The following is a 23,063-nucleotide window of genomic DNA, read 5'->3' as shown; positions in this document are numbered from 1 at the left end:
CCGGGCTCAGATCCGGGGTATTCACCATACTGGCGTTACTCGTTTCCACTACGATACCGTTCGACCGTTTCTCGGGGGATTTCTCATTGGCGAAAACCGAGTTATTGTTCTCCTGTTGCCTCTTGGCCGGTGTTCCCTGTTTATCTGTCTCGGTATCTGTAAACGAAGACAAGTAAGAGAAAGAATCCTTGTAGTAATCGGGTGTCGCGTGTTTCGATTCGAACAAAGAGAATTTGATAATAAAAATTGCGGAGGTGAAAAAGAAGGGCGGGGAAAAAAAAAATGATAACAAAATGAACGAGGTCGAGGAAAAAAGTTGAGCTCGAAACGAAAAAAGAATCGCATGCTAATACGGTGCACTGTTATCGGTCTCTTTTGACTTTAGGCCGAAATTGTTTTAATTAAACATATACCGATAGAACCTGGTAGAATTTCGCAACAACGACGAAAAAGAGAAAAAGAAAAAAAAAGGAAAAAGAAAGAGAGAGAAAGACAGAAATAGAGAAAGAGAGAGAGAGAGAGAGAGAGAGAGAGAGAGAGAGAGAGAGAGAGAGAGAGAGAAAATAGAGAGAAAAATAGAGAAAAAGTTCTTGGATGGAATAAATTGTTCTTTCTTAACAGACAAAACGTTTCGAAAGTTGCGGCGGTTTTAAACCGTTTAACGTACATGCATAACGTGTGGCTCCACTGAAATTCGATACTGTCAGGTTCTTTGACGACCACGTGTTCAGTGAGATCCATAAATATCAAGGCCAAATGGAAAATTATGATCGTGTTACAAACCGCAAAAACTTTTTGTACTTGTCTCGAAGTGGTATATATACACATACACGAAGATCGTGCAGGGGAATGCGTTTAAAAAAAAAAAAGAGATCTACTATTATTCTTTCTCAAACGAATTCTATATAGTTAATTTCTACGTTGTTAATTTCTCGTGCCGCAAATCGATGCTATAACTACGATATAAGAAAATTAATGTCTAAAAAGCTAATATAAATAGCTAGAATAATTTGAAAAATAATAATAATAATAATAATACCTTTGTTAAATATTAGAATAAATTTCGAGGAAAAGGGAACGTTCGTTTCATGCAAAATCCTACGATGTGCACACAGTCACGATTATTTTCGACAGCGTGTAATCTCAGGCAAATAAAAAATATCCTAATTTTTTTTTTTTTTTTTAGTAAAAGACTAGAAGAAGCCATTCCATCTTTGCGTCGAATTATAACGAAAATATATCCAAGTGTCCACTACTATAAACGAGTAAGATGCGAAACTAATTCGTTAAGTACATCCACAGACTCTTGAACGGAAGAAAGAAAATAGTGCCATTATAAAATCGTCGAAACAACGGCAAAAAATAGTAATAATAACATATCATTGACATTAAAGATAAAGGCACTGTTAGGGATTACTCACACATCGTATTGTCATCCGGTCGACCAACGAATCCGGGAGTGCGATAAAAAGATACGGTAATAAAGAACAGAAAAAGGACGACGCGTAGGGAATGAGAAATACCTCTAATAATAATAAATAATGATTAATAAGTATACAAATTAATAAGTAATAATAATAATAACGTTGAATTTTATATAAAAGGAAAAGGATAGGAGAATCAGAAAGAGAGAAAGAGAGAGAAAGAGAAAGGAGAGAACGGTAAATCGAAAGAAAAAACCTAATATCGATAGAAAAAAAAAAAAAAAGGGAAAGATCGTTGAAGAGATTGAAACGAAAAATATCGAAAAAACATAAAAGCGGAATCACAGAAGACCTCTGGCTATATGACTTTGTATATAATTTATTATTATTATAATTAATGTATCAATAATTAATGTACAATAGAGATTTCCTACGCTTGAAATGTCGTTTTCCCTTCCCTCGAACGCCGTGATTCCCTCTTTCCATTTTTTTTCCTTGTATTCTTTGAATCACAATTGAATTTCGATATATATCTTCAAAGGGGAAATCACCGCGTATTATCGATATCCTGTATCAGTGTGTTATATTGTGTATGTGTCGTGAATGTGTCAGCATATGTTTGCACATGCTGTGTGTAAATATATATATATATATGTATGTATAGATACTTGTATATAAATATATACATACATATATATTTATATATAATATATATAATATACATGTATATATATATATATACATATATATATATATGTATATAGAGAGAGAAAGTTAACAAATATACGTCATATCGATAAACGATCGAAAAAAAATATAAATTACAAATTGGAGGAGCGCCAACACGACGGACACGCGTTATCATTGTCAAGTTATAATAACGAATAACCCTCGCTTCCCTCCGTCGTCATCCGTTTAAATTCATTTCGATCGTTTCATTTCAGTTTGACCCGCTTCTCGAATATTACAATCAAACCTTATAAAAATTGGAAAAGAACCAACGACACGTGAGAATGTAGAATCGAAAGCTGTCTCTTCCGAAAAAAAAAAATCGAAGAAACTACGTTTTTGTTCTATGTAATCCTTTCAGAGTATAACACGTATAAAAAGTTTATAAAAGGTCGTTTAATCAAGTTCGCTACGATAACGTTTCGTGGAAGACGAGGATTTCCGTCTATGTAAAAAAAGAAAAAAGAAAGAGAAAAAATGTACCGAAGAAAAATATGATTCTAAATATACGATTAAAACTGGATTTATTCGCAAAAATTGTTTGGCACTAATCGAACCATGAAAAACAATCGAAGAACATCTTTAAAAGAGTATTGATACACACTTCGATCGCAACACCGTAATGCGACGAGGCGAAGAAATAAGATAAAAGAACGTAAAAAAACGAAACGATTAATTAAGATGGTTAATATTTTTTTGTAATCGAGCAAGCGGTAAGGAGAGAATGCTCGGGTTGATGAAGATACGATTCTATATATATAGTTTCCCATCGCGATACAGAAATCGATCGTTATCGTATCGTATCTGGAAAATCGACGTGGAAAAAAAGAGCGAGCGTGTGAACACTGGAAGAAGGATCGAAGAGAGAACTTAGAAAGTCGGTACAATCATATGGTGTGTCATATACATATGTTGCAAGAACGATAGACAAGTATCGCGATAAGTGACACAGTGTGTAAGGGTGCGTTCGGTGTGTGAATCGGTTGAATCGTCAGGGGTGGTTTTCTCTTCGGGTAATACGGGTAATAATACGGTGTGAGATATCGTGGCAGGCGATATAAAGAAATATATATATATATATATATATATGTATATGTATATATATATATATATATATATATATATATAATCGTTGGTGAATCGTGAAAGGGTTCGCTACGTAATGGTTCACAAGGTTCCTAAGTATAAGTAAAAAATGGTTGACACACGTTCAACGCGAATGTGCGTATACGGAAAAGTCAAGTACCACACTGCAACTAGAGATGTGAGTTTAAATCATTGCATCGCGATTCGTTTCGCTTGTGACGCGTATTGGAATATCGATTTTCGTAGTTTCGTTTCGAGACGGTTAGTAAACACGGTTTGCTGCGGTTACTCGCGTTCAATGGGATCGGTTTTCTCACAATATTCGCGACCCGCAAAAGCGCGTCGACGTCTCGTGAAAAATTCACATCTCTGCGCACAATACGGGCGGGTGGGGGGGGGGGGGGTAGAACAACGAGGCAAGCTAAAGTGAATTCTACAATATATGTATGTATATACGTCAAAGGATGCGATTTACTTTACGAGGAGTTCAAAAGCTGGGAATCGACCAGTATGAGAAACGCAACGAAGATGGCAACTATACAAATCAGACTTAAAATGTTAACGGAAGAAAGAAAAGAGAGGAAGCAACAAGTTCCAAGCAATATCGTACATGAAAGATTGCAATGGGAAAAGTTTGGGAGGAATGGAGAAAAAACGAAGAAATTTCTAAATAGTGCTCGGATACGATATTTTGGAAGAAATCGATCCGACTATTCCTCTACCTTCTAAAGATGCAGTGCAAATGGCGTTTGTGGGTAGTGAACGAACAAGTAACGAGTAATAGAAGGTGTGCGAAATCTGTATGTCTAAAAAAAGGAGGGGGAGGATGTTGTAAGAGAGAGAACAAAATGGGGCCGAGACGACGGCACGCGCTTGTAATCGCGAGAACAACGATTAACGAATCTCGAACTACTCGTACCGGATGAGAACGGTTAAAGAAAGATGGTCGTTGGCAAAAGTCTATCGATCCATCTATTCGTCTTCTCTCTTTCCTCCGCAGGATCGTAGGGTACACGTACGATCACGTAGCAACACGAGAGAATAATAAACATGTGAACATGACGGGGCCTCGTGAATGCGAACGAAGCATCGTGGATGGAAGAGCGAGGAAGACGTCTTCTCTCCCTTTCGTCCCTTTTCTTTTTTCTCCACGTTCGCTCCGTTTCTCTCTCTCTTTCCGTTCACATAGCGTGTTAAGAAGAAGGGGTCCGATTCTCTCAGAGATGTAGCGTGGTACTTCTTTCTTTGTCCCGTCTCAACGTGGGTATGCCGGTATGAATCGATTGGTGAGAGTGCGTGGCGTTGCGTGAACCATTACGTTACGAATCTGCGCCACACGAAGTGGCACGTGCCAAGCAGGCGAGTTCACATAGCCGTTCGCGTAGTTCCAACGATTGTATTCACCACCTGTCGAAAAGCATACGTAGAGTACATGGAAATTCCGTTCTCTGCGTTAACCGATTCGTCTTTCGTCTTCCCCTTCCCTTCCCTATATGTCCCATACGTATGCGCAATGCACGTATTTTTCACGAGGTATCGAATCGCGAACGATTCGAGAATCGACCGACGATGGATAAACGTCGTGTCCGTTTCTCGTTTCGAATCGAACGTAAAGCGAGTATAAACGATCGATAAAAGAAATCGTACACGGGAATAATCGCAAGAATAATGATCGTACAAGTTGTCTGGATACACTTTGAGTTTTAATACCTTGTTCCCTAATGCAAGTGTCGCGACTTTTGCGTGCTAACCGTCTTATACGTCTATAATTAAATATAAATTCATATATATATATATATATATATATATATTATATATATAATATATATATATTGCATATAAACATATACACGTATTCGTTGGCATACGTGTATATATTTACACATAACATGTACATTATTTATCGTAACGAACAGTGTTCAGTCGTTTGCTAATATCGATATACATAAACCGATTGAAGTTTTAACTTCTCGTCAGATTAAAGTAGTCTCTCTTTTTCCACTTAATCGTGATTCGCTCGTAACGAAAAGAAAAACGTAAACGAGCGAGTGTGTGCTACCGAACGCATTGGCAACGGATTCAATTTCTTTCTCAAAGAGAAGCGCGAAAGCTGAAGCTTAAAAAGTAAGTAGGTAAGTAAGTAAGATAAATTTGGCAGGCAAATCGCGGTATCGAGTAGGCTCGTCTTCGTATTACTTTCTTCGAAGTCTAGATTTTTCTAGACGGATGGTCGATAAAGACTGGTTTTAGATTCGAAAACATGACGACACAACGATCTCAAGGCGGCACACGACGCATCATACGCGCTGCGAGTAATCGAATAACACGCACGCGTACGAAACAAACTACGAAACAAGTTGGAAAGAGAAGAGGGAAAAAAAAATAAGAACGATGGATGGAAGTGAATGAAGAGATGATAGGCTATTATTAAGTGATATGATGCGATGATAAAACAAAGAAACGAAATAGAAATACGAAGGAAAAAAGAAAATAGTGCTCGAAGAGACGCGTGCGTGTGTAATATGATAATATCGATGGCAGGACAGGATTGACGATGCACAAATGCAAGACGAGGACAAGTCAAGTCATTAAACTGACAGAAAGGAACTCATATACGATAGATCGAGGATACGATGATACTCTTCTTCTGTTTACAGGATAAGGTTTCGTTTAAAGAAGTCGATCACCAAAACCTCGCACTTTTCGACTCTCTTCCAGAAGAGTTTTTTATTTCATTAAAAAGAGAGAAAAAAAGGAAAGAAAGGAAAGGAAACGCGAGCCAGAATAAATAGAGGAACTCGAAAAGAAAGCAACGATTCCAGGGACGGTATATGTATCCATGAAAGCATAGATGGATAATTGAACAATGGCACGAAAAAATGATCAGTTGATGATACATTGTTTGATTTGAAAAATGGATGAACGAAACGAATTGGATAAAATCTCGTTCGATCGTATAGAGTGCCCATCGTTATCGAGATCGGCTTACTGTGCTTCACCGTGTGTGTGTGTGTGTTTTCTCCGCCATTTGATAAAGTTGGTGAATACATCGCAGCGGATACAACAACGTCGATTCACGATAGATTCAGCATGCAAACGCAAAATTGCGCGACTCGTTCTCTGCTACTCTGTCGTCGTCGCTGTCATCGTCGTAATCATCGTCATTATCGTCGTCGTCGATGTTTGTTCGCAGCTCGCCGTCAGATTTCGACCGAGTACAGCCGACAAACGCGGTGTTGCGTTCGAAAGAAATTGCGAATCGTGCATAGCTTCGAGGAATCGTAAGCGAAAAGGTAAATTCTCGAGGAAAGGACATATACATCATATGTATGAGCAAATACAACGTGGGGGCGTTCCCAACAAATCTTACCGATCGCATGCGCAGTGATCGGTAAAAAGAGTTTAACTCGAGTTTCGCCATCGTCTCTCTTTCTCTTTCTCTCTCTCTCTCTCTCTAATCGCATATTCCTTTTATTCGCGTATTCACTTTCGCGATACGTAAATAATATTACGTAATTAATTTGTTCGTATAATCTTCACTGCGTTCTACGATGTAGTAACTAGTAACCTTTTTTTTTTTTCCTTTTTTTTTTCTTTTCTTTTTTTAATTAAGTGTAGCAATAATAGCGTAACAATGACTAAATGGAGTGGCGATTAATGGTCACGTGGTGGTGGTAAGTTAACGATTATTCAACGTGATTATCAACGTGATCGTCTATACGCTTCCATGACGGACGAGGATTCTCGTCGTCTCAAACGAGCCACCCCTACTCGCCCGGAAGGAATCAGGCGTGATCTCGACTTATAATCGCGTCACGATTATATATATATACATTCTCCTCCCCTTTCGCGCGCACTTTTTTTTTTTTAATTCGCGACGAATCACAGAACGTCGATGATCGATCGATCGACCTGAAACGCAAGCTAAAAATCGGGCTAATCCACTACTACAACTGCCACGCTTTCCCTCGAATATATATATATATATTCCCAATATTGCACGCCCCGAAAATGTCAAACAGATATTTTGCACGACCGATAAAGAAACGATTTTCGTTTTTTCTCGCGTCAATCTCGATCTCGACGTACATACGTACATATACAGATGAAACGAATCAATTTTCGAAACGAGAAAAATGTTAAGCGTAGAAAAATCGGAGGGACGAATCAGACTACGTTATACGTCGATATGTTACGCGTGGCAGTCACGTAGATTGGAACATCGTATCGACATGCTCGTCGATGCAACTTAAACTCGCGACAAATCCGTCACCGTCCGATCGCCAATTTTTTCGATTCTTATTCCCCTCGGTAGAAAAATCATAGGGCACTAGCCTTACTCCCGCCAACAACTATTCGTCTCTTACGAATAAATTATTGCTTTTTCTCGATCGATTTGGCCTCTTTCGAGGGTAACCAAAATCGTAATTTGAAAAAGAAGGAAAAAGATTAAAAGAAAGGAAAAGATTCGTACGCGTATCTCGTTTTTATCAAGCGCAAATTCTCGTTAGGATAAAATATATCGCGCAAAGATATTTTTACGTATCGATGCCTTTACGCTCGACGTAACGTTACGCGTTAATACGGCGTTAACGGGATATTTATTCACTCCTGAGTTTCTTTCCATTATATCAATATCGATCGTCGTACAAATTTAGACCTCGACCGATCCAACCCTTCGTGCGCTGTTAATATCAAGTTTCCCTTATCAACGCCAGAAAAACGATTGATATACTGTACACATTTTATTCTCGATACGATTTTTTTTATCCTAAATCGTTTATGGAATAAAGAAAATGAATATACAAACTATTCTATATCATCTCCGACCCGATCTTCATTTCTTCGTCAAGAAAATGCATCGAAACCATGAAAATATTCTTTCTCTGTTCTCGAGCCTCTTTAAATCGAACTATACGACACTTTCACTCGGTGCAATATTATAATTGACACAAAAGGGAAATTCCGAGCTTGGAACGAACGATCTTGATCTCTTCCATCACCTTGAAAAGCGAAAACCTTGCATCCGTTCGAGTAAATTTATTCGAGCGACATAACTTTCGATCGTTTCTAAAGAAATTCGTAGAATAGCACCGTGGGAGAAAGTTATCGATGGGGGGAAAATGTAGTCGGTAAAAAAGGGATAAACGTTTCCGATCGATTCGATCTTTCGACGACGAAAAACGACGATTTTTTAAAAACGCGTTTTATTCCATTTGGAACCACTCTTACCGTGAATCCGCAATTCCACGCGATGAAAGTGCGCGATAAACAGTTTAGTAATAAGTATCTATATGTTGAGCAACTTGTCTTCCGTCCTGAAACGAGACACAAATAAAAAATTACGATCGAGTCATTACCGACCGTCGCTTATCGAAGATTCAATTCTCCAAACTAAAATTCCTTTCCCTCTTTCAACGATGCAAGCTTCTTCTCCAACAATGATTGTCGTCCTAAATCTATCGCGGTATCCATGGTATATACGTTCGCGGAGCGACAACGAGACGACAACGATAAATTAAATTTTAACGTATTTCATACGTAAAATTCTCATCACCTATGTCACATATAACTTTCTTATTCTCTTAGATATAATTATTAATCATTATAGTAGGAGTAGCTTCGTTCCCCCCGAATCGTCCCGTACAAGATGATGAATTAAAGATTCGTTTACGGGTATACGTATATCAAATTAAATCGAATCTCTAAAACACGTGTAACAAACCTACTAAATAATTATCCTTATACGAGATCGATATATTCCCGACGATCCTATCGTCGAATGGAAAAAGAAAGAAAAAAGTTAAGAGATCTCGAACTGTTAGCAGTCCCGTCAACGTTGCTGTCGTCGATTTCCCTTCGTCTCCGAATACTCGTCGTCATCGTCGCCGTCGTTCTCGTCGTCCTCGTCGTCTTCGTCGTCCTCAACGTCTTCATCCTCGTCTTCGATATCCTCCTCCTCGTCGTCAACGTCGGATCTCGACCGTTCAACGGCCAACAACGGTGGCGGAATGGTAGCCACGTCGAAACTCGAATCGGTACTCGAAACAATCTGACCGTCCTTCCCCTCGACATCGACCGCCACTCGGTGGCGCCTTTTCAAATTTTCTCGCCTTCTTCGGCGTACCGCCATCTGACCGTGAACAGGCGTGTGTACGGGACTGTCCATGCTGGACGATGTATCCCCCTCACTCTGTGGGCTTCTGCTCGACGAGTAGGACATGGTTTTCGTACGAATCTGCGTTCTAATCTGCATAGGTGGACTCGAAGTGGTCGACTCGCCGCTCAAACTCGTCGTTGAGTAATAAGGCGTCGATTTCGCCCTGATAGGAACGAGAACGGGTCGTTCGGTCGATCTCGTCTCGTGATACCTGCCGACCTCCATCGGTTCGGAGAAACCTCGCTCGAACTTGGACAAATTCGACGATCTACCACCGCCGCCCCTCTTCTTCCTCTCCACGATCGTCTCCTCCCTTTCCTCCTCGAACGACCAATCGTCGTCGACCTGTCGAGGGCCCAACGTGCCCAAATCCGCATACTTCTCGTGCATATCCTCCGAGCTACCACCCCCACGTCCTACCTCCATTCGAATCTGATCACCGCTCGAGTACTTCATAGCCGGGACGTTGTCGTACAACCGATCCACTTCCCCCTCCCCCGTCTCCCGTCCCCTCCTCCTTCTTCTCGAGCCGAGCGAACTCTCCAACAGTTGCTCGTCCAACTCCTCCTCCTCCTCGAGAATGGGTAGCGGCGCGTCGCAGCCATCGTCCGACGAAATCAATCGAAACTCGTCGTCGATCGCCTCCTCGTCGAACTCGTTCCGTGTCAGGGTTATCCGAGGCGGTGACACGCCCCGCCTCATCGATTGACCCTCGATCGATCTCCTCGCCTTCGATCGTTCCTCGACAACATCCAACGACGTCGAGGCGTGACGATGATCCGGCGGCGAGGTAATGGGGGGTGAGGAGGGGGGCGGTGGCAAAGGCGGCGAAGAGGGCGCTGCGAGAGGCGAGCCTTCGCTCGTCTTGCACTTGGAATTCGGCCTCATACTCGTCACGCTCTTGTCGCTCGTGGTCGTGTCGCTTTGACTCTTCTCGACCAGGGAGTAAGAAGAGTGTTGCTGAGGTATCACGGTCGTGCTACCCGACCAATCCGAGATCGATGCGCCGAGCTCGGCCAACGAATTGTCGTCCGATTTCGTGCCCGAATATTGACAGAATTGGCGTACCGTGTTGTTCGAACTCGACCATTCGGACATCGAGAGACCCATAGATGTGTCCTCGCTGTGCGAGGAACCTGTCACGTGAGAATTCGACTTCGGTTTTATCGCTATCTTCACGGTACCGTCCACAGTGGTAGCGGAGGTTGAGCTTTGACCATCCTCGAGGAACGTGGAGTGTAGATCGTCGTGCAACGTTCGATTCTCATCGCTCGAATCGCTGCCCGCTTCCATACGATCCGGCGTCTCCGTGCTATCAGTCACCGTCACCTTCACCGCTTCCTCGGGCTTGATCTCCGAATAACACGTCTCCACGTGACTCACCATGGAGGACGGAGGCGGCTCGAACACGGGCGAGCTAGGAGGAGTCGGCCAATCCTCCGAACTTTGCTCCTGCAATTTCGATCTCGCTTTTTGACGTTTCGCCACCTCCTCCTCCTCCTCCTCCTCCTCCTCCCCCTCCTCCTTCTCGTATTGCTGCTGTTGTTGCTGCTGCTGTTGTTGCTCGCCCATCGTCACGTCTATCGGGATATCGGGCAACTCGGACGAGGTGCGTCGATCCTCGGATATAGAAGGGAGAGGCGTACCTGACGGGGGGTCGGAGGAAAGAGAGAGTTGATGATCGCTCGATATCAACGACTCGTCGTCCAAACTCGGCGACCTCGAGCTAGGCTTGAACGAATCCTCCAAATCGCTCTTGTCCTGTTCCGAGGTGGTCGATCTCTCGGATATCCTGGAGAGGGTACGCGTGAGAGCGAAAGTGCCGCAACTGGTCAAGATATCGGGGCCGATAGGATAGATGAACGTGCCGGGGAAATCGGCCAGATCCTCCTGAAAACTGTCCTCGTTCTGCCCGTTGCTGTCCTCCGATTGCGATTGAACGGCGTTGTTCTCGTCCTGGCCAGGAGGTGGCCAACCCTCTTCGGCGCTCGAGCTGCCGGAACTCTCGGCGGGAAATGATTTCCAGGTGGAGGCGGTGAACTCGGGCTGCCTGAGGGAACCGTTGCTGCCCTCGTCCTCGATCGTTTCCCCTCGACGATCAACTATCGGCTGGATCTGCCCGATCCCGAGCGGCCGGGCGATGGAACAGGAACTGGATTCCGGATCCTCGCGATCAGGCGTCCAGGTAACCGTCTCCTCGCTCCTCGAACGTTCGCTGCTCAACCTGAGCTTCCTCTCCACGGACAAACGGTTCGAGCTCGAGGTTACGAGCTCGTCCGTCGATAATTTGGCTGTCGTCTCTTCGACTATCACCGCCTCTTCCTCCTCCTCCTCCTCGTCCTTGGGCAGTTCCTCGGCTATCAATTCACCTCCATCTTCGTCCTCTCGTCTCATCTCCAAGTACTCGGGGGTCAGCTCGACCTCGACCAACGTTTTCTCGTCCATCTTGTCGACGCCGTAATCAGGCGAGCTCAGCTCGCTGTCGATGCCCCTCATGTGGACCTGGGTGTCCAAGGCGTCGAGCGTGTCCTCGCTCGTGTCCACGGAATCCAACGGCTTGTTCTCCTCCCCCTCCGGTTCTTTCCCCTCCCCCTCGCTTCGAACCTCCTCCTCCTCCTCTTCCCCCTCTTCCTCCTCCTCCTCCTCCTCCTCCTCCTCCTGCTCTTCGTCCGAACACTCCTCGATCGAGATCTGAATCGGCGACTTGACCATGTCCTGGCCATCGTCCAAATCGATCGATTTGGGGAACGTTATCGTTTCCATGGTTGCCGCGGTCACCGTCACGTCGGGAAGATCTACCTCGATAACGTCGCCCCTTGTCCTTCTCTCCTCCCTCGTTTCCTCGTCGCTGCTCGATCTCCGAGGGATCGAGGAATCGACGGTCCTCGAGACGGTCAACAGATCTATCTTCTCCCCCATCCTGCCCACCACCTCCTGCTCCCCTGACTCCACGGAACTCTGATCGATGAATCTAGTTCTCTCGTCCACCTTCACCGACTCCAGCATCGTGTCCTTCCCCCCGTTCGCCTCCAACCGGACCGCGTCCCTCTCGTAGGGGATCAAATCGGCGCTGGCCACGATCTCGTTGCACTCGGTGAGCGGTGACTCGAGGTACTGGGCCGAGGTCTCGGTCACCGAGAGAGAATCCGTGAATATCTCGGGCACCGTGGTGTGATCCGTGGTAGTCGTCGTCGTGCTATGATTCGGGGACACCTCGACCTGTATAGATTGCGCCACCTGCGTCTTCGAGGGCGCTGTCGTCGCGTGCCTCGCCGCCTCCTCCGGCTTCCCCCCCTCCTCGGCCGTCTCCTCCTCCACGGTGTCGTCCTTGCTCGAGAACGCGTTCACAGGTGGCAGCTTGTGCACCGCGATCACGGGCGCGTCCAACGATTTCGCCCGCCTCTGGGACGTGGGCGACTGCGTCGCCCCCTGCCTCTGAAGCGCCCCTATCCCGCTCCCCTCCGAAAGACCGAGTCGCGCGCGGGCAAACAGAACAGGAGTCTGACCCGATTTCCTCTCTCGATCGCCTCCCACCTCCGTCTCCTGCTTCTGGCTTCCACGCTGCGCTTTCCACGTGACCGTCTCCTTCGACGTGGGTGATTTAATTTCCACAGTGGTGGTGGTGGTGGTGGGGGGTTTCGCGCCTCCTCTTCCAACGATCGTTCTCTTGGGCGATATCCTCTCGGCCGAGTCTTTCCTCTCAGCGCCTCCGCTCAAGCTCTTCGATATGCCCAACGACTTCGGTCTCGATTTTTCCGATTTCATCGTGGAGCTGGCGCCGATTTTTATGAGATCGTCGTCGACAGAGGCTGATTTCGCTCGAGCGCCACTTTTCCCGCTCCCTTGTTGCTCCTCCTTCTCGGGTAATCGGGTGATCGACTTGGACCTGCCTTTCTGAACGATGCTCACTTCGGGCGCAACGTCGGTCGAGTCTATTATGATGATCTCCTGAGGCATCTCGCCCAATTTCAATTTGGACTTGTCGATCTTGGAGGAGCTCGGTGTCGACGCGCGCGACTCCTTCGAGGCGGTTTTCTTGAGAGGGGGTTTGTCGGCCTCGAGCGACTTGGACTGTTTCTTGAAATCCTTCTTCGGCTCCTGTTTCGCCGCCCTCTTCGCCCTTTTCGGGGACACGTCCGGCACGAAGTGTTTGTTCTCCACCTCGGGGGAGAGGAGAGTGTCTATGGGCGCCTTCTCCTCGGCCAATGACAACGATTTCGAGCGCAGGGGCTCGCCATGGGGCCGCGACACGAACGGAACGAATTCGGGAACTTTCAGGCTGTCCAACTCCAGGGCGGGCTTGACGACGGGCACCTCGTCCAGAGGGAGGTCGGCTACCGGCTCCACGAAATCGTCGTAACCCGTGTCTATGATCTTCGGCCTAGCGATCCTCGCCTCGAACAACCTCGACTCTATCTTCTCCAATATACGTTTCGTTTTCTCGGGTATGCTAGGCTTCTCCAGAGTCTTAGGCTTCTCCTCTTCCCCCTTCTCCACCCCCTCCTCCTTCTTCCCCTCTTCCTCCGGCCTCGGCGGTATCTCCGGCAACGGTATCTTCTCTATGCTGTCCTGCTTCTCCAAACTGTCGTCCGGCGTTCTCAAAGTGTCCTCCCTCCTCGCCTCGGACACGTTCTCGGACCTCGACTTCCTCTCCAGCTTCATCCTCATCTCCATCCCGACCACATCGGCGAAGTTCAACAAAGGTTTGCTCGTCTTCGAGTCGAGGGACGACCTCTGACCGATCGTCACTCCCCTCTCGGTCGGTGATTTTTTCCTCTGCACCGTGAGTATGGTCACGCTCGGGTCGGTGGGGGACGCTTTCGCCGACGACGTCGAGGAGACGATCGTCACGCTCGCCTCGATCGGCGACAATTTCGACGAGCCTTTCCTCTCCGCGGTGGAACACGATTTCGAGATCGTTTTCTCGGGCGACGAGACCTTCGACGGCGGACTCTTGCTCGAATGTTCGGTAGGCGACAGTTTGGACACGGGGCTCAGGATGCTTCTCGGTTTGTCGGACGAGGGGCTCGAGAGTATGGATCTCGGTCGTGTGGGCGAGAGTTTGGCGGGTTTGTCTATCGAGGAGAGTTTCGACAGGTCGAAACAGGATATATCGGTGATCATCTTGAGCGGTAACTTGGGAAGATCTCGAACGCTGGTAGTAGTAGTAGTAGTAGTAGTGGTCGTAGCGGTAGTAGTGGTAGTGGTGGTCGTCGTCGTGGTGGTCGTCGAGCCGCCAGTTTTTCCGCTGTCAGACTCGGATTTTTCGTCGGACGCGGTGCCGTTCATCACGTGTCGCTTGTGCAACGTGTAAGGTATCTCGACGTTGGTCCTCTGCATGGCCGCCGTGTCCGAGAACGGGTCCTCGTCGCCCGAGTCGGCCGGCGTCAAGTCGATCGACTTTTGATGCATCAGTATGTGACGTTTGCTGTTCGAGCCCAACCTCTGTCGGGCAGGGTTCGGGTCGCTCTTGGTACGCTCGACGGGGGTGTGGCTCGGCATAGAGTCCTCGAAGCCCAACACGACCCCGCCCACGATCTTGGGATCGTACTCGGTGAACAGAGAGGTCTTCGACTTGAGATTCTCCATCTCGATCGGGACGCCGATCACGGTGTCGGTCCTCGACTCGATCGAGAGCCGTTGAGCTTGGCGCTCCCTCTCCCTCTTCTCCTCGTCCTTCCGCGCCCTCTCCAAACTCCTCCAATCGTCCCTCTCGCGAGGCTTCTCCATCGACTTCACCGCCGCTTTCCTCCACGACTCCTTGCACTCGATCCTCTCCACGCTGCCTCTCCTCCAATCGTGCGGCTCGTGGTCCAAGCTCCTTCTCGAATCCGAGTACTTTCGTTCCCCGTGCCTCCGCTCCCCCTTCCTCTCGTGTACACCACCTTTGTCCTTCGAGACGACGTTGTTGTTGTTATTGTTGTTGGTGGTGTTGATATTGTTGTTGTTGTTGTTGTTGTTGTTGTATCTCTCCAACGACTTCAAACGTTCGATCGTTACGGGATCGAAATCGAAGGTGGGCCTCTCCCTCGAGTCCAACCTTTCCACGCTCTTCCCCCTATACTGCTGCTCCCTTCCGAAACGTTCGAGCGGACTTTTATTCCCGCCGAACGAATCGAACCTCTCCAACGTGTGCCTCTGGCTGTGATCGAACGCGGCGTTGCCGCTTCGCCGAGGGCTCCTCCTCCTCTCCTTCGAATCCAATCGTTCCACGCTTCTCTCTCGACGCTCCGACGCCGCGTGCCTGTGACTCTCTCTCGACCTGTCCTTGGAAATTTTGTTCAGATACTCGGTGCTGCTACGCAAACCCTGAATGTCCAAACGTTCCACGCTTCTCCCACGCGACTCGTAGGAATCGGCATGGCGGAGCAACGATCTTTCTATCCTCGAATCGAGACGCTCGTAACTTCTCTCCCGCGCGTCCAACCTCTCGATGCTTCTGCGCAACTCTCTCCCCTCCCGGCGAGGATGCGGGGAGGAGGATTCGAATTTTCTCCTCGGCTCCCCCCCTCTCTCAACCGACTTTCTACGATCGTGCTCCCTCGACGAATCGACGCGAGCCCTCGAACGATTCTCTTTGTCCTGCAACGTCGCTTTCCGTTCCTTGTTACCGTTACGAACGCCACGGCCTAAGCTACCCGTTTCCACGTAAACGCGCGACACCAATACGTGATCCTCCAAACTAGCTACACTACGCGCTCGAACCGTTCTACCTCTTTGTTGTTGATCGAGTATCGTCCTATTCGTCGAATCCACGGGGCTGAGATCGTCGTCTATGCGAGATTTCGGCCGCATTATACCCTCGTCCCGTAAAATCTCCGAGTCTACGTGGGTGATCTTGTATTTCGGCTTCAAGCTTTTCAACTCGTTCAACACGGACATTTTTTGCTTTTGCACCTGCAACACGACCGGATCCTTCCTACCCGAATCCTGATGCGGAAGAGCGAGTTTATTCTGTTGTTGTTGTTGTTGTTGTTGCTGCTGTTGCTGTTGGAATTGTTCTATCGAGTTGGCGTGTCGAGTCTCGAATTTTCTCTCGATCTGAGTGCTCGACCGTTGTATGCGCGACTCGACGGTTACGTAATCGGTATCCGATTTCGTGTACCGATCGGTCGATCTCGTCCTAGCGTCTTTCTTAAGGTCGGCGAGCACCGATTTGAATTGCTGCCTCTCCGTCGATCTGATCGAACGGTGTTTGACGAAGGAATCGGTCTCCGAATCCATTTGGAACATCTCGTGCTCGATCCCCTCGTCGCTCCTCTCCGACATCGCCTCCTCCCCCTCCTCCTCCTCCTCGTCGCGGGGGCTCGAGTACGATTCCGGATATTCAAATTCGTGCTCGCGTTCCAAAAGTTCGTAAGAGTCGTGAGATAGATCGTCGTGGGATAGGTCGCCGGCGGGCCCCGATTCCTCGTGGCCCGACTCGGTCGATAAAGAGGATGTCCCCGGATAAGAGCTACTGTACACGCGATCCGGCACCACCGCCGAATCGTGATCGAGGGATGGCAATTTAGAGCTGGCAGCGCTGTACGATCGATTGCTCTCGTCGTATCGCGTCACGGGATTATCAAGCTCGCCTTGGGACGGTAGACGGAAAGGTAGGTCGGAAACGGGATGATGATCGCCGGTAGGAGGTCCCCTCTCCTCGTCCTTGGCCACCGAGGATCGCGCTTTCCCCGAATCCTCGAAGCTAGACGCGTACAATTCGCGGCAACTGGCCGAACGCTGCCACGGGTGTCTAGGCATAGGTCGCGGTGGGGGAAATTCGGGAGGACTGCTGTTAGAGGGGCTGATACGACCTGCTGATGAAATCCGCTGCTGGCTGCTGGCAACAAGCATCTGCCGCTGTGCTGGGACCTGGCTGGGCGTGGCCGGGGAATGGACGTCGATGGAGGTAAGCGTCCGAAACGATGTAGCTGTGTCTTCGCGACGGTGAATCGTCCCTCCCATCGAGACACTCGTCACAGTCGTCGGAGAATCCAGTGTCATCGAGCCGCATGATAGAGACAGAGCTGGGGTTTCCAAGGCTGAAATCGTATTATTTTTACGTTTTTTTATTTCTTTCATTCTCGTTCTTTTTCGTTTCATTCGTCGCTCTCGAAAGAATCCTTTACTTTATACTTTATACCTTCACACTTTCTCTTCCTTTTCCTTCTATTTTTCTCGAGACGAGACAACAACAAGCCGTTTCGATAAATTCATTTTCAAAAAGCGTTCTATATTGCAATACGCTAACTCTACTACTCTCTACTCTTACAATACTTTATGTGTATATATATATGTATACATATATATATATACATATGTATATATACGTATATATGTATACATAATATATATATATATACATATACAATATATATACATATACATAAGAGAAAAATAAGTAAAATAAAAAAAATGCTAGAGAACAAATGAAAAAATGAAAGGGAGAAATAAGTATAAATGGGAAAGGGAGAGAAAGAAGGTAAAGAGAGAGAGAGAAAAATTGGAGGAAAGAAGAGAGAGAAAGAGAGAAGGGAAGAAAAGACGAAGGGAAAAAAGAAAAGAAAAAGAAAGCGTTTCTCGTGGAGGTTGGTGTCGGTCATGGTACATACCAGGATCGCCGAGGGGCAGGAGGGGGTGGGCAGAGATGCTGGAGCTGCCCATAAGGGAGCTGCTTGGAGTGGCCCCACGATAGCCTCCCCCCTCCAAGCCCTGCAATGCCCTACCACCGCTAGTCTGCCGGAACGAATTGGACCTGCGAGCAAGAGAGAGTCAAGTTCAGCATCAGACTTAGGCTACCAAATTGCCAAGCCTGTTCAGAACTAACTAATGTTTTTTCGCATGTTTTTCTGCCTTCTTATTATTATTATTATTATTATCTTTCGTAACATAATATCTTTTCTTCTCGTTAACTTTCATTCGATTAACTCGGTCGCAACTTTATTTTCTTCTTTCTTCTCTTCACTCATTCTCTCTCTCTCTCTCTTTCTATTTCTCTATCCATCCATCTATTTATCTATCTATCTATCTATCTATCTATCTATCTATCTATCTATCTATCTATCTATTTATCTATCTATCTATCTATTTATTTATGTCCCTTTTAATATTTCGTAAATATTCCTTTGCTATTCTCAATGTGTGTCACTTATCGCGTCCGCGATCACAAGTTACGTTCTCGAAATGATAAAAAATCGTACAAAATCCTATAGAATAAATAAGATATCATCGGATATCTTACGATATATATACCCTAAAAAATTTTTTCTTATTGTCGAATAATCGATTTTACAAAATACTTGTAAAAGGAAATTGTTTTATAACATAATCGCTATGATTCTTTGGATAATTTATGACGCGAATAGCTGCTGGTTAACTTTAAAAATTTAAAGTTATCTTAACCATCTTTAATGGTAGCATCGTAATTGCAATTGAAATTAAAATTGAACAAATATCTAAATTTTTACAAGAATTATATATATATATAGAATAAATATCTATTTTTTACAAGAATTGCGTTTAAAATTAGTTCTTTCAAGCTTATTTCAAAATCGCAAAATATATATTATTTTAATAGATTCATAACCTTTTTTCGAGATCAGCTACGAAAAGGTAAAAAATAACATAGTACGAGAGAGAAAAATTGAAAAAAAAAAGTCGAGATAATTATTGAACTTTTTATTAAAATTACCGTTACGACCGTTATTATCGCTCAACCAATCCGATACGTACGATACGTATTTCAAACTATATATATTATCTAATTTTTGATAATCGAAATAACTCGTTAAAATAACATAACGTATAAATGATTTGCGCACGAATATTCGTTATTTTTGCATGCTCAATTTTTTGCATACATCGAGATCTTTGATAAGAATGTGCATACACAAACGGTGACGCGTATTTATCGATGAGTACACGATGCTTTTCGCTCTAATACGGTATTGTTTGGTAAATTGAACATCGATATTGCGTGATAAAGAATCGTGTACACCTATATTATATAATTATATGTACAAGGATAAAATTATTATAAAGAAAGATAATCTCTATTCTCTATATCGTAGAATAGTCTACTTGGATAAATATTTGATTTGGTAAAAAGATTCAATTGGGACAGAGTGAAATATGGTAACTTTTGCAGTGTACGTATCATTAGGTGTTACGTTACAACGACGAGAATTAGTGACCACACTATCAAAGAGAGGGTACATTGATCATTCGGGTTATCGTGCCTGATGGTGAGCCTGACTCCCCGCCACCCCTGTCCGAGCAGGCAACACTGACACACGGAAGTACAAAATGAACAGAGTTAAATACTTCTTTCTACTTATTAAAATTGACATAAACAACGATAGACGTGATAAATACCAATTAATGTCCCGGCAAAAGCAAGACCGTGCCACCTCCCGTCTTAACCACGCAAGATCAGTGCGTTTATTAATTAAAATATAATAACGTATCTCAATGATATAAAACCAGCGTTAAGGGAGGAACAGTACATAACTATACGCATGCACTATCTACACATTACTAGTTTGATATCATTAATAGTTTGTTCAATCGTAAAACGACATTTTACGTCAATGATCGAACTTACCTTTGAAACGTTTGCCTCTTCACGTAATTATCCCGTACAAATTCCACGATTTGTTTCTGAGTTTTTCCGCTATACCTAATAATCGAGAAATAATATCGAGAAATTGCGTTAAATTAATATTAATAATATTGCGTTTATTAGAAACAAAAAAAAAAATAACATTTTTTACACCATAAATTCACATACCTGAATGATGAGCCACGGCTGAGAACACGCGTTTTTTGTCGTACCACTCGTTTCACCACTGAACAACGGAAAAATCCATGATTTTCTACACATTTTTTCCAAAAATTTTTACACTCGTTGCGTCCTTCGAAAAAAAATTCCACGGTATCTTTGTAATAACCCTATAATCATCACGGAAAACGATCAATTTTCGAATTCGATTCTTTCTAATTTCAACGATATTTAAATTACAATATCTACTTACGTAACCCTCTGAATGAAGTTTAATTAAAAATCGTTTTCTTTTAAAACTGATTTTTCTGATCTTAGCCCAACTGAATGTATTTATCTTAGTGAAATTTTGAAAAACTACTATTCCCATATGTGCTACTGCCAAATTGAGCGATGCACCCTCGTGATCCTTTGATAACAAATGAAATACAATGATTCTATATCTATCCATCTATTAAAAAACAATAAACAAGTTACATTTTACTTACTTTAGCCGGATGCATTTTCATTCCGTACAATTCACAACGACGTGCTGTTTCTAGCAGATTAAGATCCGCTTCTGCTGGCGATTGACCCCTGTTTGACAAAACGACCATATTTTCAATCCATTCATACAAATTATATATTTAAGGAATAATAAAAAGAAAATCTTACGCGTGTTTTTTATGATTTTCCATAATACGACGTTCTAGTTCTTGATCTTGATGAGGCACAAATTTGTAAGTTGATAAATATGTATGATCTGGATAATCCTCTATCACATAATCGCCGCATTCAGCTAAAATAATTAATCATTTGTCCTAATACTATTCCACTTTTTATTTTTATCATAATATCAATGAATTGTTATTTACCCTGGACGATATAACTCGCCATTAAAGCTGCTGTATTATCGTTGCATTGTAACAAAGCTTGAGCTAAATCCCTTTTAATTTGAAGACAAAATAAATATCTTGTAAATTCTTCTTCTAATTGCGCTGGATCAGGTGTATAAAATTTAACGCAAAATCTTAATAACGGATCTATTAAAGATAATCCAACTTGTCTACAAACTGGTTTCTCTAAATCTAACCAATACTGTAATTAAAATAACATTGGTAAGTATAAAATCATAACTATTTATCAATATATTTTTTAACTTCTTACTTTTGTTCCATTAAGTTCTTGATATTCCAAACCAAAATAATCAGCTTCCAAAAGATGTAACTGCTTACAAACTTGATCGAATAATACTCTTCCTAAAGCTTTTGCCTAAAATTTAAATAAATTCAGAATAGTGAAATCTAATTTCTCTTTATTGTAAAAAGTGCTCAATTTATCTTATATTATTTCTAAAATGATTGTTTTAAATACTTTATTAAACATTTTATAAAATCAATATATCAATACTTTTTTCAATACATCATATTATAGTATAACCTCCAATTATATGCTCCAATTATTCGTTTAGAAGTCTTATACATATATGCATAAACAGTATAAAGTGAATAATTTTTTATTGTAAAAAAAGTAGATTTACATATACATATACATATACATATATGCATAAACAATAAAATTTTTTTTCTATTCTTAAAAATTTTAATATACATTTTATGATATTTTAATAAAAAAAAAGAAACAAGTAATGTAAATGTCTTCATTGTAAATTTAATATGAAAGTATTTCTAACTAAATCTTCTTTCTAAATTTATATTTCAAACTTTGATAAATCACAAAAAACAATTGTAAAAATTACCTGAACTTGAAACATTGTAATTGTATCATCTAACATCTGTACACGAACAGCAAGCATTTTACCAGCTTTCCTAGGTGTCGTAGGAGGAGTTCTACTACCTCCATCTACACCTGCTGGAGTTGAATGACTATGAGGCATTTTAGATCCTCCACTGCCTTTCATGCTTATACTTTCTATATCGTTCATTTTCAGTCATCTACTGAGAATCGTAGAATGACCATCTATTATAAATTATTTCCTTATGGAAAACTTGATTCCTAATTCACTATTACATTGTCATCTGTAACAAAATATTAAATACACTTTGATATTCTTTTATCAAAGAAAAAAAATTGAATTAAATATAAAAAATCTTTTGTATAAATCTTTTATATTTGCACATCATTGTTAACAATATATAGTATAAAAGGTTAAGTAACCAGAAAACATCCTCACAGAAAAATTATTTAAAATTTTTTTTCTATTTTTTTTTTATTTAAAAGTAAATAGTACCTGAATAGCATCATAAAATCTTATACATATATCACCTACAATTTTTTAGAAAGTGCAAAAAATATTACGACATTATGACGAAAAAAGTATATCCACAAACATTAAAAGTCAAAGATTATAATTTATTATGAAAAGCAATTAGCCTAACTTTTTTTTCATGTTTTCATATTTTTTCATATTTTTTTTATAAAAAGATACTTACGTTTGTTTACATAATTACTAATTGCTATTTATCGTCCGACAATTCACTGTTAAATTATTTTATTTTAACAAAAAGACTGAACGATGTTACGTCAAAACTACGATTATACCGATTATACTACTAATCGAACGATGCTAATGGAATACGTTAAGAGATTGGTTGAAAGGGTTGCAAGTGTTGATTTGTCGATCAATGAATGATCTTAAAAATTTAAATATATAGGTACTATGTAATATAACTTCATCGATCATATTAGATTATTAAATTTTTTATATAAAATATCAAATTTCAAAGAAATAAATAAATCAAAAAATCATTTTTAATCGTCTTGATGGATCCAAGAACGAAGCATCTTAAATCGAACGGAAAAAGGCGGGGCCTGGGATCTTTAAAAGATCAATCACGTTACATTATAAAACAATAGGAAATGTTGCATTCTTTCGTACATACATCTGCCGGTTTAATAA

The 23,063-nt window shown here is 43.1% G+C and overlaps 2 protein-coding genes across 3 annotated transcripts; both read right to left on the bottom strand.

Annotated features, from left to right (window-relative positions):
* Positions 1 to 28: 28 nt before the first annotated feature.
* LOC122718073 lies at positions 29 to 17,189 on the bottom strand. Of its 2 annotated transcripts, none has more exons than XM_043942753.1 (2): positions 8,969 to 17,189; positions 29 to 156 (listed from the first exon to the last, which is right to left on the bottom strand). In XM_043942753.1, the coding sequence occupies exon 1, from the start codon at positions 17,143 to 17,145 to the stop codon at positions 9,073 to 9,075; it is 8,073 nt and encodes a 2,690-aa protein (XP_043798688.1). In that variant the 5' UTR covers positions 17,146 to 17,189; the 3' UTR covers positions 29 to 156; positions 8,969 to 9,072. The 2 variants fall into 2 exon arrangements, with proteins under 2 accessions (XP_043798688.1, XP_043798686.1); XM_043942751.1 differs by having other exon boundaries at positions 103 to 156; positions 8,965 to 17,189.
* LOC122718261 (FERM, ARHGEF and pleckstrin domain-containing protein 1) lies at positions 17,180 to 22,088 on the bottom strand. Its single transcript, XM_043943138.1, has 9 exons — positions 21,903 to 22,088; positions 21,311 to 21,415; positions 21,019 to 21,241; positions 20,819 to 20,942; positions 20,653 to 20,740; positions 20,418 to 20,573; positions 20,174 to 20,334; positions 19,988 to 20,062; positions 17,180 to 17,426 (listed from the first exon to the last, which is right to left on the bottom strand). Exons 1-9 carry the CDS (start codon positions 22,086 to 22,088, stop codon positions 17,180 to 17,182), a joined length of 1,365 nt encoding a protein of 454 aa, XP_043799073.1.
* Between the last annotated feature and the right edge of the window lie 975 nt (positions 22,089 to 23,063).

Source organism: Apis laboriosa, unplaced genomic scaffold (assembly GCF_014066325.1).
Source record: "Apis laboriosa isolate Shangri-la unplaced genomic scaffold, ASM1406632v1 scaffold5_cov152, whole genome shotgun sequence".
Lineage (NCBI taxonomy): Eukaryota > Metazoa > Arthropoda > Insecta > Hymenoptera > Apidae > Apis > Apis laboriosa.
The sequence above is the reverse complement of the archived record's forward strand: the minus strand, read 5'-3'. Positions and strand labels throughout refer to the sequence as shown.

What these genes read in the sequence shown, in the direction of transcription:
- LOC122718073 (XM_043942753.1), bottom strand. Translation starts at nt 17,145, where the DNA reads ATGCCTAGACACCCGTGGCAGCGTTCGGCCAGTTGCCGCGAATTGTAC.
- LOC122718261 (XM_043943138.1), bottom strand. Translation starts at nt 22,088, where the DNA reads ATGAACGATATAGAAAGTATAAGCATGAAAGGCAGTGGAGGATCTAAA. An exon ending in TTACAATGTTTCAAGTTCAG is followed by an intron (nt 21,416 to 21,902) that starts GTAATTTTTACA and finishes TTTAAATTTTAG; the next exon opens with GCAAAAGCTTTAGGAAGAGT. An exon ending in AAGAACTTAATGGAACAAAA is followed by an intron (nt 21,242 to 21,310) that starts GTAAGAAGTTAA and finishes TTTTAATTACAG; the next exon opens with TATTGGTTAGATTTAGAGAA.